This window comes from Phodopus roborovskii, unplaced genomic scaffold, assembly GCF_943737965.1.
Source record: "Phodopus roborovskii unplaced genomic scaffold, PHOROB, whole genome shotgun sequence".
Taxonomy (NCBI): domain Eukaryota; kingdom Metazoa; phylum Chordata; class Mammalia; order Rodentia; family Cricetidae; genus Phodopus; species Phodopus roborovskii.
This window is the reverse complement of record NW_026126469.1, coordinates 11,737,095-11,755,666: the sequence shown is the minus strand read 5'-3', so window position 1 is coordinate 11,755,666 and position 18,572 is coordinate 11,737,095. Positions and strand designations below refer to the sequence as shown.

The window sequence follows — 18,572 nt, the reverse complement described above, 5'->3', positions numbered from 1 at the left end:
ACACAAATGAAACTCTCCGCCAAAGAAAGGATATAAGACACACAGAAGGTAAAAACTGAAAAAGTAGGCCACACCAGCTCATTTAAACTATTATGGACTATAGTCTTATGACATCAGCTTCTCCATTAGCCTACTGCTGATGAAAACAGCCAACAGCCACCCTTGCTCATGCCTTTTGCAAGGACAGTGACACACTCACTGTTTCTGAAGTAAGTGCTGGTGCTGTTGCTGCTGCTGCTGCCTGTAAGTTTCGATAGTGTGCTGAGGAAGATACTGCATGAGCTCCAGGGACTCCTTGATCTTCAACAACATTTCATAAGTCTCACGACCCCTCACCTACAGAAAAGCCAGAAAATGGGGAAGGTCAAGAGCTGCAGGTCAGGCAAAAGTCAGCCAACTCTCATTATTTGTAGATTATGTATTGGTAAATGCACCTTTACCAATACGTATTTGTACCATGAATATCAAATCAGATGGTACTTGTCAGTCATAGACACACAGGGACAGAGGAACAGAATCATCTGCACATATTCCCAGCTGAAGGTGAAGGAGAGGCTATGATCCTGTATCAGCTTTCATGCTGTGAACTAATGTTCTTTTCCCAGTCTACTTATGGCCATATAGCTCACAATTTTTTGTTTTCTCTTGATGACTTTGTTATTTAAAATGAACTCCAAACTGAACTGCTGCTTATTCTCCTTGAGAGCTTGTTTGGAGGTTCTAGCAGGAAAGTGTTAGCTACCCAGTATATCCTTGACCGAAGACTGGTCCTCTTCTATTTGGGGAAGGTTGTCCTCTTCAAAAGAGTGTGCAATGGGAGGGATGCACATGGAGCCATGAGGGAGGAAGGGGACACCCATCTAGCCAGCTAGATCAGCCAGATCACCCCAAATCAATGGGGTGACAGATGTCACAGCCAGATTTCCCCCACATCCACATCTTACTGTTCTTAATTGTAAAAAGGCCATAAGAAGAACATGCATATATTTGATAAACCTTGTCCAGGTGTGAGCTACCCATACTATTGACTGTGAGTTCAGTGTGGATGAGATGACAACATATATTAAACGGGACACCTTTAAATAGAATCAAGTATAATACAAGGCTGTCCACTGATCTATTGAAATGCTGGAGATTCATAGGAAGCCAGTACTACATTTCAGTTTCAGCTTCAACTTTAAAAAATGTAACAACCATGAAAGATAAGCCATTTTTGGAATGATGAATGCTTTCAGGAGGAATAAAGTGTGCTTCTCTTTTTAAGATGGCTTCTTCAAAGCTTTAAAAATGAAGCAAAGGATGGACTAGAATAAAGCCAGCAGCCTACTTGGAGAACTTCTGGGGATCTGGGAGTGAGTGTCAATGCATTCTACACCTTATCTGCCTCATCCAATCTGAGCACAAGAGACAGATGTGCCAGTTTCCCCTCTGGTGTTATTAGCCTGCTCTTTTCTCTTTTCTCCAAGATGACCACCATGACTTTAGGGCTGTTTTTCTCCACATTTGTTCCTTTACTTGTGCTTCCTCAGCCTTGTTCTACTAAGTAGTTCATTAAAGTCTATGTGCTTAGAAGAAGGTCAATGTTTTGAAGGTAAATGTTCATACTTCCTTCTAATTGCTTGGGATCCAGCCTATTAGTCACTCAACATGAATTGATTTCATTGTTTTATTCATCCCATAAACTTGATTTTCTCTGACTTTTCATTGCTTTTAGATACAATTCATCGCAGGGATTTCCATGGACTATTAATATAGTATACCAGGTTTAATGCTTTACCTATAGGTAAAACAGGTGTAATGTTCTATACTTTCTATATGTAGCTTTAGAAGCAAGAATGGGAACTTCAGCCAACTGCCTGTCAGGTTTTCCTGAGATAAAGGAGTAGGAAGCCTTGGAAAGGAGGCATGAACACCTGAACCTGTTGAGCAGCTTAAGCTCCAATTCCAGGGCAATAGCTCCTGGCACTGCCATCTGTATCATCTTGGATGGCATTAAGGTTGAACTGTTCACCAATATTTTACAAAGTTTACAAAGAACAGTAACAGTCATTGCAAATGGTGAAGACCTGGGGTAGTAAGAACTCAATGACAACTAACCATAACCTAACAAAGAGACCACTTTAGTGACCCCATAAAAGTGATGGATAGTCTTACATAAGAACTGGGTCAAGCCTTCTGGCTCTTCACATGTGACTGTGGCTTCTGCCTTGCTTGACTTTGTTTATAACATTCCCTAAAAGAAAACAAATATTCCTACACATAGAAATGTTTAGAGAAATGGGCATGGGAATTTGCTGTGAGTTGACTGTTATATATTATAGACATGTATCTAATGACCCCAGTGTACCCTGAGAGACAGCTAATTGCTACATTACCAACTCTGTGAAGTATTTATGACAAAAATTCAGGAATGTCAATGTTGTGTCAAAGAGTGCTATCACTCACATATAATGGCATTAACTTTAAATATTTGATTGAAAATATCTTCTTATGAGGTAGTAGAAGAGCTCATAGTAATTAATATATTCTAAGGGAAAGGATAGCTTCATGATTTAAAGAGAAAAATGTCATTGCTTTACTTTATGCATGCTTCTGCCACACTGACTAAATATGTTTTCCTTTTCTACATTTCATATTTAACTCCTAAATTCCAAAGTGTTGGTATCAGGAGATTGAGCCTTTGGCATGCTATTTAGGTTGTGAAGGTCGAGACTTGGTGGAAGTCATTAGTCTCCCTATAACTGATTGCTCAGACAGCTATCTAGTTTTCTATCCTTTGAAAGAGAATATGCAGAAGATGGCAGCATCTCAGAAGGGGGCCCTCCCCAGAACCTGACAAAGGGCAACTTGACTTTGGACTTCCAATCTTCAGCACTGGGAGAAATCTATGGCTGTTTTTCACAAGCTACACCACCCAAGTCACTTAGCTGTTCGAGCTCCAGCTGAATGAGGGTTCTTTCCCTCATGCCCCAGGTAACTGGGTGATGACTATCTAATAAATGCATATTCAAGGAGGGCTAAATGAAGCAACCATGAAGGGTGACTCACTGGTAAGTACAGCAGTTCATCATCTGGGGATCTTCGTTTCTTGATGGAAGTCATCTGGATGCCATGTGTATTCTGCCGAAAAGCTGGAGGAAGAAATATACAAGTTTCATTCTGAGAAGTTACCGAAGCAATGATGCACTGAATCAGATGTCTAAGGATATGTACAAAACAGAAAGAGGCTAGCAACCTGGGAGATGAAGATGTTTGTCCTCAGTACCCATCTAATTGATGCTAGCTGCCTTTACATAAAGTAAGAAGGTGAGAGTGAGATAGAAAAGGCAATAAAAAAGGCAAACCCAGGATGCTGGGGTGGGTGTGCATCCTGAATATGTGCTGCCTACAGATGTCTCTGGAAGGCTGTTAAGAAAAAGAAAGAGTAGTTTTCATTTTTTGCTTTAAAACTTTTTGTGTGTGTGTGTGTTTCAGATCATACATTGTCTAAAGAGTTAAGTGCATGGCACAGGAACTGTGTTGATAAGAGTAAAATAGGGGGATTAACAAATGGTAAATCACTAAGCATTTTAAATTAGAATATCTGATCGATCATTCAAGATCCAGGGTATGAAAATGATCTTTCCACCACAATCCAGATATTTGTTCTTACTATAAACCACCAGATTGTTGGTAATTAGAGTACCCAAGATAGACTGCATCATTGCTCCATGTTAGCTGCAGATACAGGAGTGAACTCAGAATGGGGATATGTAGATATGGCTCATTTAAGTTATTTGAGGAATTATCAAGAGGACCAAGAGAACCTAACAGAAAAGTATATCACATTCAATAGTTGGAAGCCAGTGGTGATAGGTTCTCCTGTAAAGAACAATTCAATTTTTAATTCATCTGAATACTAATAGGTAGTAAGAGTAAGCCCTTTTCATAAAAGAAGGTACTGTGATATACTTCAAAATACCTGTTGAAGAGTAGGCATGGCTGTTTATGCCTGGAATTACAGAATACAGACTACTGAAGGGGGATGTGGGTTCAAAGCTAATCTCGCACACATAGAGATTTCCATGTCAGGCTGTGGCACCCAGAGTGGAATCTTTTCTTCAAGAAACCCAAACTAACTTGCTGAGCTGCCACTGGCATGACATTTATGCAAAGTGCTTTCTAGAAAAATATTTCTCTACAAGCCAGCAGCACATGTGGGACAATGGCCTGCAGATGCTTTCGGCTGGCCTTCAGGACTCCATGGAGGTGACTGAGGTGGAAGCATTCACCACAGATCACATGGACACTATCCAACATTTTGTGTACAGGTCTTGAAATGTCCCATAAAAAAAGATAAAATCAACTATAATCCACATTTAATAACAAGTGTTAAGGCAGCTGAGGCCTCATTCTGGTCAATATGTGAAGTCAAGCCTCAGGACAAGCACACCTGCACATCCTTGGACTGTGCCTAAGGAAACACAATCTCAAATAGCACTGTTCTGTAGAGCCCGGAGGAGAACAGGTACCACTAAAGCCCCATGCTTAATAGCTGAAAGATAAGTGGACACCTGGAGCTTTAGGTGACATTCGACCCTAAGTGGAGGGCTTACAAAACACAGATTGCTGGGCTGTTGGAAACAGTGAGTCCAGAGCCTGAGAATATTCCCAGTTTCCAGCTGACGTTGATGCTGTTGGTGTGGAAATCAGATTCTGAGTAATCTAATACTGAGATCGCCTACCAACAACTGTAGTTAAAGCAAGCTGTAGTGTGTTCTAGTTCAGTTCCCCAACTTGTACTAGCCATATTCCTCTCAGGTCACACTCACTGCTAAACCTCACAGTTTTCCTCATAGAGCCTTCTTAATATTATCTCAATAGTGCTACATCTGGAGGAGACTTGACCCTGCCCCATCTGGCCACTACATCTACTTACGGCGCTTCGTACCATCACCGTTCTTTGCGCTGTCCGAGACTTGCTGCTTTCTGATGCTGTCTTCATCTGCCTTCCTGTCTCTTCCTGGGCAAGCACAGATCCGGGCCTCAAAGCACCGCCGGCCCAAGACTTGCCCACTAGAAATAAGAGAAGAATAGCCGGTTAAAGTCACAAATATCAAAGTCCCCTGGAGTCCCCCCCACTATCTTCCCTCTGGTGTTGGCCATCATATGTGTACCCTCACCATAATCCTTCCATATGGCTGGTTGCTCTTAGCAAGCATCCAAAGCACCTGGCAGACTACAGAACTGCGTGTGTGCCACAGTAATATGAATAAAGAACATTCCATTTGTTCTATAAAGACCCTCTGAGCCATTAGCTGAACAGCTGTATTTAGCTACATATTTTGAAGGAAACTTGAGTTAAGCCAGGGGATGTCCCTGGATACAATCCCCTCAGGCAGCTCAGACTTATCAAGGAAACTGGTAAATGCCTTGGGGGCCACATGATAACAAACACTATCAGAAACAATTCCAGTCAAAAGTCAAGAATTCAGGTCTGAAGTGACTTGCATGCCCCCTTGGCTCTTTCTCCCCCTTCCCCGACCCACCCTTCTCTGCCTCGACTTTCTCAGATCTGTTAGTGTTGACAGTGGATTTATAGCACAAAGCACCAAATCTGGGGCTTCTCACAGGCTTCTGTCTGGGATTGTTTGTGAGGCTACATGGTTCCACACATGCCACTTACTCTCTGGTTTCCAAAGTAACAATGATTAAAATTGGACGGCGGTTCATTCCTCCGACACAGCTGCTGTTACACATGAAATTGTACAGGACTGTTGTGAATTCAGTGCCAACCTGAGCAGGAGAAAAAAGAAACATATATGTCCATACGCAATGCAACTTGTGCAGATGATGGCGTGAATTGATGCTTTTGTGTCTCAGCTCGGCCCTCTCTTGAAAGAACTGTTTCTAGAGGCATATTTCCTTCCAGGAAAGGATTGTACAATCCACTGGAGAGCCACTTTTGTCTTCCTTTTAAGAGACCTTCACACTAATGTTCCCAACACTGAACAACATGGACAAGATGGCTTATACTGGATCATTGCTTTTTGACCCTACTCTTTTGCAGGGTCAAATTACTGATTCAAATTACTCTCTTCACTCTACATCACATCGATATCTCTGGGAAAGGAGAGATTTTTAACAAAGTGACCAAAATAGTAGCAATGCTCCAAGTGTATTTTGCTTTTGAAGATAAAAACAATATTACATAGGTTTGAATGTACATCTTCATGAAGAATATCCTTGTGCTAAAATGCCCTCAGAATTAAATCACCTAAACTGTTTAACTATGCATAAGGCAAGTCAAACCTACAGTTACATAGCATAAGAGTGACATTCCCAAGAGCCCAGAGTTTGCCAGTCAACCCCAGCATACTGGCTCTGTTACTCCTGTAGTCTTGTTACTACTGTGTATTTTCTACCCCTCTATTTCTGCTTCACATAACACATTCACAAATGTACCATCTATTCAGGGAAACTTCACCTAAACAATGCATTTCAGCTTTATCCATTTATAATCTACTATAAAAAATACATCTAGCATTTGTTTCCACTATCAATCCCCTGCCATCTAGTTAAGACTGTGTATAAAACCAGCTTCCAAGCTGCGAGGTGGGCAGCATGGGTAGAGCCCCATTACCAAGGAAGTTCAGTGCACACTCATGATCTTAAAGAGACATATTCATTTTTATTTTATGCCTTCTGCCTGTGTGCAGTGTGTGCATCATGTGTGTCTGGCCAGAGAGGATATTCGATCCCCTGGAACCTGAGTTACTGGCACATGTGAGGAACCATGTGTGTGTTTGACAGGGAAGGGGCTGGACACTGAACCAGCCAGGGTCCTTTGGAAAAGCAGCAAGTACTCTTAACAGTTGAGCCTTCTCTCTCGCCACACGTTTAGGACTTTTTTTTTTTTTTTTTTTTTTTTTTTTGAAGGGGTGATGTGAGAACCAGAGACATTGAAAGAATGTTTTGGAAGTACTTGGTGACAAGGGTGAACCTGGTGATAATGTTAGGTCCCGCATGTTACCAAACATGTGTTATTTCTTCTGCCCTGCTAGCCCGGCTGCAGGCCTGTCCCTGCCTTATTTGCTTGTTTACCTGGGGTGGCTCATAAGGGACCAGCACACTCTGCCTCCCTGTGATAGGATCTTCTACATACTGGGCATGGCTGTTCCCTTCTACTCGGATCAAATGACTGGGAGGGGCAATCTGTCCTGTAAGTCAGAAAAAAAGACAAAATAGTTAGTTTATGTACCCAAATAATGAAGGCTGTGAAATGAAATGGCATGGAAAGAATGATGGCAACGGCCAAAAGAAATCCTCTGTGTCATAAAGGAAACACAGACCCTCAAGCAAAGGACACACCTTGATGTAGGTGTCTAACATGGATGACATCTAACACTTAACAGCAACATGAAGAGCTTTACGATGATCAATGTCTAGGGGACAGTTCTACGTTCCTCAACTTCAGGTTAACTATCCAAGCTCTTCCACACATCACTGACTTCATTCATTGCACAGAATTTACCTGCTTTCCTTGGGAAATGGAAAACAAACAAGCCAGCAAAAAAGTACAGCCTAAGATTTTAACAGGAAAAAAAAAAAAAAAAAAAAAAAAAAAAAAAAACCTAAATGAGAAGAAGAAATTAGCTGAGGATATGAGGATATAAGTCCATTAAGGGACACATGCTTACCACGTGCAAGCCCCAATGCTGAAAACAACACAAGCCAAATACTAGAAGGTGGTAAGCACTGTAGATCTTAATTTTTTTTCTCCTATCCATTTTTAGACCTGGCTTTAATTATAAAGATGAGAAACTTTCTGGCTTTACTTTGTTGAAAGAGGCCCAGGTTGGAGACAAGAAAAGGGAGCAGGTTTACAAAGAGCCTAAGAAAATCATAAAATTGTGATGTTTGGCAGTGCTCCGAAAGAAAATGTTCTGAAACTTAGGAACCATAAAGGCATCTTTAACCTTGGGGTATGAAGTTCCAGTCTACAAGAACTATTCAATAAAAGGGAAAAGCTAAGAATATCAACATATTCTGTGCAGCACTGGTTATTTTGACTAAAACAATATTATGTTCAAAATTAAGGAAACTTCAAAAATATTGTCGTTTTGATGGAACAAAGACCTTTTGGCAAACTGAGGGTGAACCTGCACATATAGGATAATTTTTTTATGATATATTGTTAAGCACAAAGCAAGACACAAAGATATGAATAATGCGGTCATATAGACAAAACTAGAAATTATTGTATAAAAATCAGTCTGGGAAAGTTAGCCATATTTTCTCCCTCTTTTTTGCTTCCATGAATTTTTTATGCGATTCATCTGTGCCCTATGCTCATACATTTCAACTACCTCCCATCTACACTTGCAGTATTTTCTGTGAAATGTTCTAAACCCCAACCCTTCCTGCACTTCCAACCCCCTGTGGATTCCTTTCTACTTCTGGTACCTTTTCTTTTATTTCCCTTCATGGAACTATAATGCCATGTGGTTCTATGTGAACCTGTGGGAACACTCACCTCTTCTATAATACTGTTGTTAGATTTGGGGCCCAGAAGATGGGTATACATCATACATGGGCACAGAACTGAAAGGGGGTCCCCAGGATCCCTTCTGGACACCTCTGGACACCTCTGGACACCGTCTTTCCACTATCTACTTATTGAGTATCTTTTATTTATTACCCTTTATCTTCCCTCTCAAGTTTTATTCTTCCTTCTCCTTTTACTCTTTCATTTGTTCATTATATCAGTTCTTTTACGCTCCTTCTCCTAGCAGTCCCTGCCTTCAACTTTTCTAAACTTGAAATATCACTCTGGGAAAGGCACCCAAGGCAAAGCATATGATAGCCACAACTACCACTGTGCTATTCTGTTCATATCCTCTCATTTGGAAAAATAAATTAGGTAGTTCAATTACTGTGAAAGCCACAAATTCATTTATCAGTATTCTTAGTCTGAAGTAGGACCCAGCATCTTCACCATCAAGGAGCTTGATCGGACAGCAGAGAATCTCAGAACCCTGCCCTTCTTACCCTCATTGAACTCGCGGCTCAGCTCATGGTTGGGACACCGTTTCACCACCTCAGTGACATGTTCAGCTTTCTTGTAGACAGGCATGGCACGGATGACAGCCCCCTGTGGGGGTGGGGTCATCACCTTGATCTGGATGGGGCATGTCTTTGCAATTTGGCAGTACAGCTTCTTCAATTCCGTGGAATACTGCTTAGAGAAGAGAGGGGCCCACCGACGGAAGGCAGAGAAAACCAGTATGAGATGTTACTCCAAATCAGAACCATCACACCACAGCTACTTGTGAAATTCTTTTCTATCCTCATGTTAAGCTCTGGCTACTGCAAGTGTGGTGTGTGACAACTATATCACAAGAAGCTATATTTAATCAGCATCAATAATTAAATTGATAATTTTTGCTACTTTAAATAAAATTTTGTTTCCAAAACATAGTGCATTTATACTATTATTTCCTTAGTGCTCTCTCCCCCCCCCCCCCCCCTCTCTCTCTCTCTCTCTCTCTCTCTCTCTCTCTCTCTGGTGTTTTTTGTCCCTTTCTTTAAACAAGGTCTCACTATATAGCACTAGCTGGCTATGTTGGAACTCACAGAGATTTGCCTGTCTCTGACTCCCAAGGGATGGACATAAAGGCCTATACCACAATGCCTGGCCTTACCCCCTATCTTTAGGTTGAGGAAATTGAAGCTCACAAGGGTTTAAAAAGTAATATGACTTTTTCAGAAGGCCCAAGGTATTGGCAATTGGGAGAGTCTTATTTTCTTTAAGAGTGTGGGCTTTGGTAGGTGGGCCCAACTCCAGAGTATGTGGGCTATGCAAATTGAGACTGCATGGGTTTGAAATGGAGAGAGAGAAGGCTCAGGAAGTTGAGGGAGTAGGGAGGAGGGGACAGATCTAGGAGGAATTGCGGAGCACAAGCAAATATGATTAAAACAGTATATAAAATTCTAGGATAAAATATTAAACATAATAACATGAATAACTTCACGGGTTACCAGAGATAAAAAGGAAACAACGTTTTATGCTTTATGGTGGGTAGATTACAATTTACCTTGTCCTTGTAAGAAATTCATAGAAATTCCAGTATGTGGAATTTATTTTTAAGATGGTGTGGCAATACTGAAGAGATTTTCTGTTATCCATAGCTAAAACACTACTCTAGAAGAGCGACCCCCACCCCGAGTTCTTTCCTTATTGTCTGGTTCTGCAGTGAGAGAGGCCACACACAGAAGCAAGCAGAAAGCATTTGGGCCTCTCACCCAAATGGACAACCCAATAGGAAGCAGCTCGTCACTGCTCCAGAGGGAGCCCAAACAGCCATGCAGATCTGTCCAGTAACAAGTGAGTACTAATTTTTCTTTAGGGAGAGTATGTTCCCTGGTGATGAGCTGGCTCCAAAGTGGCAAAATCTGGTTTAAAATGCTGAAGACTTATAGGAACAAAGTCTTACCTGCCTTGCTTCCTCTCGCTACCTTTGAATCCGAGTAGGAAGTGTTCTTTCTAATCCTAACTCCATGCTAAACCTTGTCACCCCAGCTCCCTGGGTCAGTGCCTCATCTTTGCATTCCTGCTCACTCCAGTGCTGAGGTAGAACCACCCAGGCACTAGAAATCCTGGCCAAGAGTGGGCACCTAGTAACACCCATCCAAACAGAGGGTAAACAACGAAGGTGGCAGGCCTACACTGGCACCACCCTCCTCCCTGGGAGAAGGGACAGGATAGGAGCCACAATGACAAAGAGACGCATATTTAAATATGACCCACCACATATATGACTAAAGGACAACACCTACTAAAAAGAGAGGGAGAGAAAAAATTACATTTAAACTGGTTTTATCGCTTCCTTTTGAAAAAGGAGCACTTATTTAAATAATACCTCATTTTCTTCCAAGGAACTCAGTATAGGAAACTTTCAGCTAAAATTTCCTAGTGCTAGAAGGGTGTTGCACAATCAGTCCTCCATGCCCACAGGCCAAGGATTAAACACAGTCAAAAGGCTAATTAGACAGCTTGAAGAAAAGAAAGCACACCAAAATTCAGACACAGAACTAAGTTTCTTCTTCAAAAATACTGAAAGAAATGTTGATGAATATTTTTTGCTCTTGTGTTCTCAAATTCTTTACCTTTATTTCACATGAATTGGTGTTTTACCTGCATGTATGTCTGTGTAAGGGTGTTGGATTCCCTGGCACTGGAGTTAGAGACAGCTGTGAAATGCAATGTGGGGCTGGGAATTGAATATGGGTTCTCTGGAAGAAACCTTAACTGCTGAGCTATCTTTCCAGCCCCAGTGCCCCCTCCCCCTTGGTTTTTTGAGACAGGGTTTTTCTGAGTATCTTTGGAGCTTGTCCTGGCACTTAACTCTGTAGACTAGGCTGTCCTCTAACTCATGAAGATTCACCTGCCTCTGCCTCCTGAGCGCTGGGATTAAAGGTCTGTGCCGCCACCACCACCTGGCTCGCTCTTGTGTTCTTAAATGATGACTTTACAGAAATGTCATTTTAGGGCATATTAAACTGATTTCCATGGAAAGTTCCAAACATATCAGCATCTCTATTTGTGTTTTAGTTGTAAGAAATACTTTATATAATCCTTCCTTGCATTTCTGAAAATAAAATGAACCTTAGGACACATGACTAAAAGATCAGTCCATGGGCTAAAAATTGAAGGCAACCAAGGTCTCCCTGTAAACAGAGAAGGAATGTAAGATAGAGTAAGGACAGGTCCCTAAGAGTGACAATTCACTGTAGTAATTAATATACTATAAATGGAGATACAAAGACTAAAATGACCAGAAATTTCTAAGAAAAAATATAGGGGCTGGTGGACATGTCAATTGACACAGTGCTTGCCTAGTTTAACTCTGTAGCACCATAGAAACTGGAAGTCATCCTTGACTACACAGTGAGTTTGAGGGAGCCTGGGATATATGAAACAATTGTTTCACAAAAGGAAAAGACTAATTTGAGGCGTCATCAAGCACAGACCCTTATTCATCCTCAGAGACGTAGGTGGGCAATCTAGCTTCTGACTTTAAATAATGGATGCTGTTATTACAAAGAGAATCTTCTCTCAAAACTATGAGGAAGGGATTACAGGTCCCCAGTCCCTTATCGGAACCCCTGGGGCCATAGGATTCAGTATCCGGAGTTGTTTGGATATTACAAAGGGAAGAAAGTTCATGAAGCCTTTATCATGAACACCAGCCACAAGGAATGAAGCCTGTGCTCCACGACCAATGCCTGCACTTCTGGAAAACCTACAAACTTTCACACTGACCAGGGAATGACTTCCAAGTCTCCTAGTTTGGGTTGGATTTCACCAACAGATTACTGGTGCCCCAGACATAGGAAGCCAAAAGAACAGAGTGCTTGATTTTTATTGCTCTTTGAGTTTAGAAGTGCAGATAACAGATAATGGACCTCTATTATTATCATCATCATCTGTTTCATAGATAAGAAAATGAAGGCACTGTGAGGACTTGCCTGAGGATACACAGATGCTGCATAGCTCCACGTCCTGTTCTCACCCTTTGACAGCAGCTCATCTTTCTATTCTCCTGTGAGGGGACACATTTGTATTTTGTACGTTCCTAACTTATGGCATGAGGGCCCTTCTGAAGGAACTTCAAATGTGTACCATCTTCAGCAGCATTAACATGAAGCTCCAAAGCGCCTTTCAGAGACTGCCTTTCATTTTCATTGACTGTTGTACAAAGAAAGCAAGTTACACTTTTGAAAAAAAAAAAAAAAAAAAAAAAACACTGGGCTAGGAGGAAGGGGCTACCTAGGCTTCCTGTGAGGACTTTTGGCCTGTATGGCTCTGCGGAATGCAAGGGAAAGCAAGAAATTGCCTTCTAACACAGCTTGATAAACAAAGACTCCCCCTAGAGTCTTTGTATTCTGACTTGCCTACCTGAGTCTCACCATCCAAAGCCTGTCTCTTCCCTCCACACTTTCTCAGCCTGCCTTCTACTAATGCCAACTTGTCCCCTCGTCTATTTATTTATTTTTGTATGTTTGAGTGTGTTTTGACTGTATGGGTGTACCATGCTTGTGTCTGGTTCCTGAAGAAATCAGAAGAGGCCCTTGGTTTCTGGTGTTTGTGAGCCACCATGTAGGTCCTGGGAACTAAAATCAAGGCCCTCTGCAAGAGCAACATGTCACCTTAACCACCAAGCCACCAAGCCAGTTCTTCAACCTCCAAGATGAACTTTTCAATGCAAACTCTTTAAAGGCATCATCCATCCATCCCCACAATTCTGCTCTCCATCTTATATACTCTGGTTTTCCCTTTGGTCCCTATATCACACCAGAGTAATTTAGAAATCACTAGATAGTTCTGCATCTGGGATGGTGCCTTTCCAAATTCTCCAATGCTGCTATTTCCTATTCGACTAAATCAAAATATCTGACCTGGACCAACCTTATTGCTTCTGGTTCAATGACCAGTCCTGCAACATGGGAACTAGAGGAATGAAGTGGCCTGGCAGGGCCCTTCTTTGTAAATTCATGTCTCCATCCCCATTTCCTTCAGTTTTGGCAAATTAATTCTAGTATGACACTATGATTTTTCATATGACTTTCCAGTTTTCAATGCAGTCTTTCTAGTGTATCATGTATTAATAATTTCTCAGACTTGGCCACATCTTTTATCCCTTACCAAATAGCCTTGTCATGTTTTCTAGTTATCCAGGTTTATATAAGATAGCAAAAATGGGAAGCTGGATTTATGGCAACATTTTTATAGACCCCAGTGATCCACATCAGCCAAGACTGCAAATTTGAACACATACGATGTTTCAATATGATTCCTTGTTACTGAGATTTCCAAAGTTCATCTCCAACTTCTTCTTCAACTCTGGCTGGAGGTTTTTGAACTTAAAGCCTAATTTATACTTTAAAACTTTCCCCTGCATGTAGGTCTCTTTTGTTTCGATCAGCTTTGCTGATGTATACTTTTCTGTAAATGACTGCAGTTTTTTAAGGGTTTTAAGTTGGTGACTTTTGAGAAAAGGTACAGAGTTGCATAATCACAGGCACATTCCAGATGGAGAACAGTTTCAATCTCTTCCCAAAGAGATTTGGCCTGTTATTAGCCCTCCCTAAACTCTGGCCACAAGCAATTGTCTGCTTGCTATTTGCTCAGTATACTTTCACCTTTGTGGAATTTCATATAAATGCATAGATACACTACATGGTGTCCTGTGACATACGTCAGTATTCTATGTTACGCAGGAGTAGAGATCTGCTATTTATTTTTTCACTATTTCCAGTTTTCTCTACTATGGATAAATGGTCATGTACATAGCTTATTGTAAAAACGTTTATGCTTCTTAAATAGCTGGGTTTTCTATGTTGACCAGGTACGATGGGACCTCACTAACTTTATTTATTAGTTCTGTAGCTTACAATTTCTCACACAGACAAGCACATCAACTGCTAATACAGTCTTACTTCTACCAAAGAATAATTCTCTAGCCCAGAAAGACCTGCCATTAACCACTGAGTTGTTTTTCCCTGTACATCTACAGTCAAATAAATTGTAATCATAAAAAAAATGAATCATTGATTTAATATATCATGCATGTTTTAACTTAAAAAAATGAAGATGAGTTTTCTGTTTTTATTCATCACATAATTAACATCTATCATTCTGTTTTTTTTTTTTTAATCTGAAGCTCACTTTATATGTCAAGACACAATAGTATCTTTTCCTTTGTATTTTGAGAGAGTCTTTCTGATTCAGTCTTTACTATGTGTAAGATTTCCCACAGTGAGTTCTGTGGAATTATATTTCAGGTCTTGACATAATTTTGCATTTTCAATGTCATTCCTTATGCTGTTTATATCCATTTTAACAGCCACCTCTCATCTTAGCCTGTTGGTCTGGCTTTATTATTTTTCCTCTGACTTTATAGTGCCTACATTTTACTGATCTGTAGCACAGACTTGCTTAGCATTCCTAAGATATTTCCTTGACTCTTTAATTGGTTTTCTTTGGTTAACTTTGGTTTTACCCTCCAGACCCAGGATCTGCTTTTACTGTTATCCAAGAATTTACCAATATATAGTCAGCACCAATGTGTGGGTCGCTTTTATGTTTTTCTATTTGTGAAAGGTTGCGAGACTGCATAAAGACATGGGATAAACAGAAGAGGCCAGACTGAAATCTGGTCTTTTGACTTCTAATCCAGTAATTGTTGCCCATAATTGTTTGTCAGACAGGAGTCTGTTTCCTGGCTTTGCAATTGGATCCTTTTCTCCTTCACAACAAGACTGCTTTGTTAACTCCAGTGTTACCTTATGTTATTTTATTTTCTTCAACTAGAATTCATTTTTTCATCAAATTATTTTCCCCCTATTTTGCCAGTTTTTCCCTATTTGTTGCTGACCCCATTTACTGAGTGAGGTCTTGGTAGACTACTGAACATCTGGGCCTCTGCTAAAGACAGCCCATGAATTCAGAAATTTAGAAAAGGGAGAAATAAGAAATAGGCATTGTTTTTGTAAGCATCTTTTGTTCTAGACAATAACATTTCCTGATGCTCTATGTGTTATCTTTTATGATGAAAACAAGAAGATTGTACTTTGTTAAGTCCAAACATTCTCTCCTACCTGCCCACCTTTTCATTCCCTTCCCTGTCCTAAGTTTGGTTCTTGATACTTCCTGCCTGAATAGCTTAAGTTGGGTGTCAACTTATTCTTTAATATCTTAATATTCTTTAAATATCTTAAATTACTCCATCTGTGAAGTATTTCTTTTCTACTCTCTGACTATATGTACCTCTCTTTCTTTTTCTCTCTTTCTCTCCTCCCCTCTCCCACAATCATCCCATCAGAAAACACATTGGCAGAGCTGATTAAAACACATCTGGAAACACAGTTGTGTCCCCTCTCTCCACCACCTATTCAAGCAATCCCATCTATGGTCCTCCATAAAAACACAGTTCATTCAGTAATAGTGGAAAGGAGGGAAGAGGATGAGATGATACAAAGGGGGACATTTTTACTTTATCTGTAATATTTTATTTAATGAAAATTGTGAAGCAACATAAAATACTAAAATGGTGTAACTACTGGAGCATATTAACTCACTAACTCACTTGCTTTCTTTGTTTTGTTTTTGTTTTTGTTTGAGTAATTCCTGCCTAGCTAGGTCATAAGCAACTAAATCCCTGACTTTCAGTAGATAGAAGCAGGTGGACAACAAGGTTAAGCAGACTGGGATATGCAAGGACTCTGTCTGAAAGCAAGCAAACAAGAATACTTCTTAATTGTGATGCTTAATTTTAATTGATAATTTAATTAGATTAAGAAATACCTAGAGCTGGGTGGTGGCATAGGCCTTTGATCCCAGAATTCACGAGTCAGAGGCAGGCAGATACCTTGTGAGTTCAAGGCCAGCCAGCCTGGTCTACATATCTACCTCCAGGACAGCCAGGGCTACCCAGAGAAACCAAGTCTTGAAAATCTGAGGGGTAGGGGGAGGAAGGGAAGGAGGAAGGGAGGGAGAATGAAATACAAATACTTAATAAGTCACACCTTAGCTGCTCGTAAGGACATTGCTAAACATCATTAAAACAAGGAGAGTGAGGCCTAAAGAAGGCTCAGTGCACCGAGGGATTTGAAATCTGAGTAGACTATTGGGATACGTGCCACTGTGGAAGGTAGGTTGGAAAAATTAGGTCACCCAGGATGTAACCTTGGGCGCTCTTCCTTGTCCTGGCCATGTCATGTTACCAACTGCTGTTCCCTGCTCACCATAGTGAGGGAGGCTCCATGCTGCCCTACCTGCCATGGTGGGGAGAACTCTGAAACCAGGAATTAACCTACCTTTCTTTAAAATGTTTCCATCACAGTAACAACTAAAATGACTAGCATGCTATAAATTTTTGTGCTGAGGATAAAATCCCCCTCTGCTTTTCAGTGAGCTAGGTCTCTAGGCCCCTAATTCATATTTTCCTTCTGTGTAGGTAGGATGAACATCACTAATCTATAAAAGTGTAACAGATCTGTGATTTCAGAAGCCAGAGAACACAGAGTATGCCAGGACCCAGAGGAAATAGTATAGAGCATTTTGTCCAAACCTTCATTTCCCTTTAATTTTCAGATATAAAATAGCCATTAAGGGATAAAGTTTATCTGTTAATTCAACAAATAAACATTAAGGACCTTCTGTGCACTGGGCTCAGTCTTGTAGCAAAACCTTTTCCCACCAAGTAACTGACTTCAAGGAAACATGGGTATTAAATTAGTTCTACAACTTGAATTTAAGTTCTGAAGACAAAGCAGATGGAGCATGGGGAAATGAAGGTCCATTCAGTCTGGAGGGCATGGAGGCATTGTGATGGTCCACTTGTCAGACTGGACTCAGATACCCCACTTTTGTAAGGCACTGCTTTCATAACCTATCATATTCTAGTTATAGAATTTCCACAGAAAACTCATCATGGCATCTTTAAGCAAACCCTTGACTCTGTTTCCATCATTCATCCAGGTTTGAGCTTTAGATGACCTTGCTAAGGTTTTCTTAGAAAGTCAATGCAGGGACTTTTGAGCTATAGGATCATTCAGTTTAGCTACTAGATTTATAGACGAGAAGTCAAAGCCCCAGAGAGGAGACCAAGGAGGCAGACTTTGTAATGAAAAACAATGACACCATGGATATCACCAGCTTTAGAGAAGATGCCCAGGGTGCAACAGTAAGTTTGAATAGACACTCGTCACAAAAGCACATAACTGCAGAAATTAGTAGGTTGCTCAGAGGTCCTATTTTGAAAGAGTCATCATCTTTTAGCAGGGCTACAGGGACACTGCCATTTGTCAGACATCAGTTTTTATTTTGCATGTTTATTCCCCCAAATGTAAGCACATTTTCAGATTGGAGTCAAATGTAGCTGTAACATAAAATATCTACTGCTTGATGAATAACCTACTCCCTGATGTTTTGGGATGCATCAGCTGCCTTCTACTGATCTTGTTGCATACTTAGGTAAGGAAGAAAGTACAGGTGTGGCTTATGAGAGTTTTGTTGTTTTGGTTTGGTTTTTTGAGAGGGAGTTTCTCTGTGTAACAGCTCTAGTTGTCTTTGAACTGGCTTTGTAGATCATGCTGGCTGCAAACTAACAGAGATACTTATCTCTGCCTCCTGAGTGCTGTGATCACAGGTGTATACCACCACCACCACCCATCAAGAGTCTTAATATGAAATTATACAACCAAATGCTGTGATAGAGAAAATGAGGGGGGGGGTGAAGAAAGCACATTTGAAATAATTTGACTTCTCCAAAGAAATCACAAACATGTGATGCCCTGAGTAGCTGTAGACAACTCACGTGATTCCCCTAAACCTCAAGTTAATCATCAAGACAGAAAACTAAGGGTACTCATTGAAATGATCTTCTGGAACTACAGGAAAGCCCTCCTCCTCCTCTTTCCCCTTCTCCATTATTATTGTGTGTATGTGTGTGTATGATACAAGTATGAGAACTTGACTCCTATGTACCACAGTATGCAAACACAAGTCAGAAGACAAATTTATGGGA

General features: G+C 40.7%; 1 protein-coding gene across 4 annotated transcripts in view; it reads right to left on the bottom strand.

Moving 5' to 3' along the window:
- Positions 1-18,572, bottom strand: part of Tp63 (tumor protein p63) — a 198,849-nt gene that overhangs the window by 18,364 nt on the left and 161,913 nt on the right. For 3 of the 4 annotated variants that reach the window (XM_051191239.1, XM_051191243.1, XM_051191242.1), the window contains 6 exons: positions 9,031-9,217; positions 7,084-7,199; positions 5,666-5,775; positions 4,919-5,055; positions 3,049-3,131; positions 200-336 (listed from right to left, as the gene is read on the bottom strand). In XM_051191239.1, coding sequence (XP_051047196.1) covers positions 200-336; positions 3,049-3,131; positions 4,919-5,055; positions 5,666-5,775; positions 7,084-7,199; positions 9,031-9,217 — 770 coding nt within the window. The remainder of the gene's footprint in view (positions 1-199; positions 337-3,048; positions 3,132-4,918; positions 5,056-5,665; positions 5,776-7,083; positions 7,200-9,030; positions 9,218-18,572) is intronic. The other variant, XM_051191241.1, reaches the window with a different exon arrangement.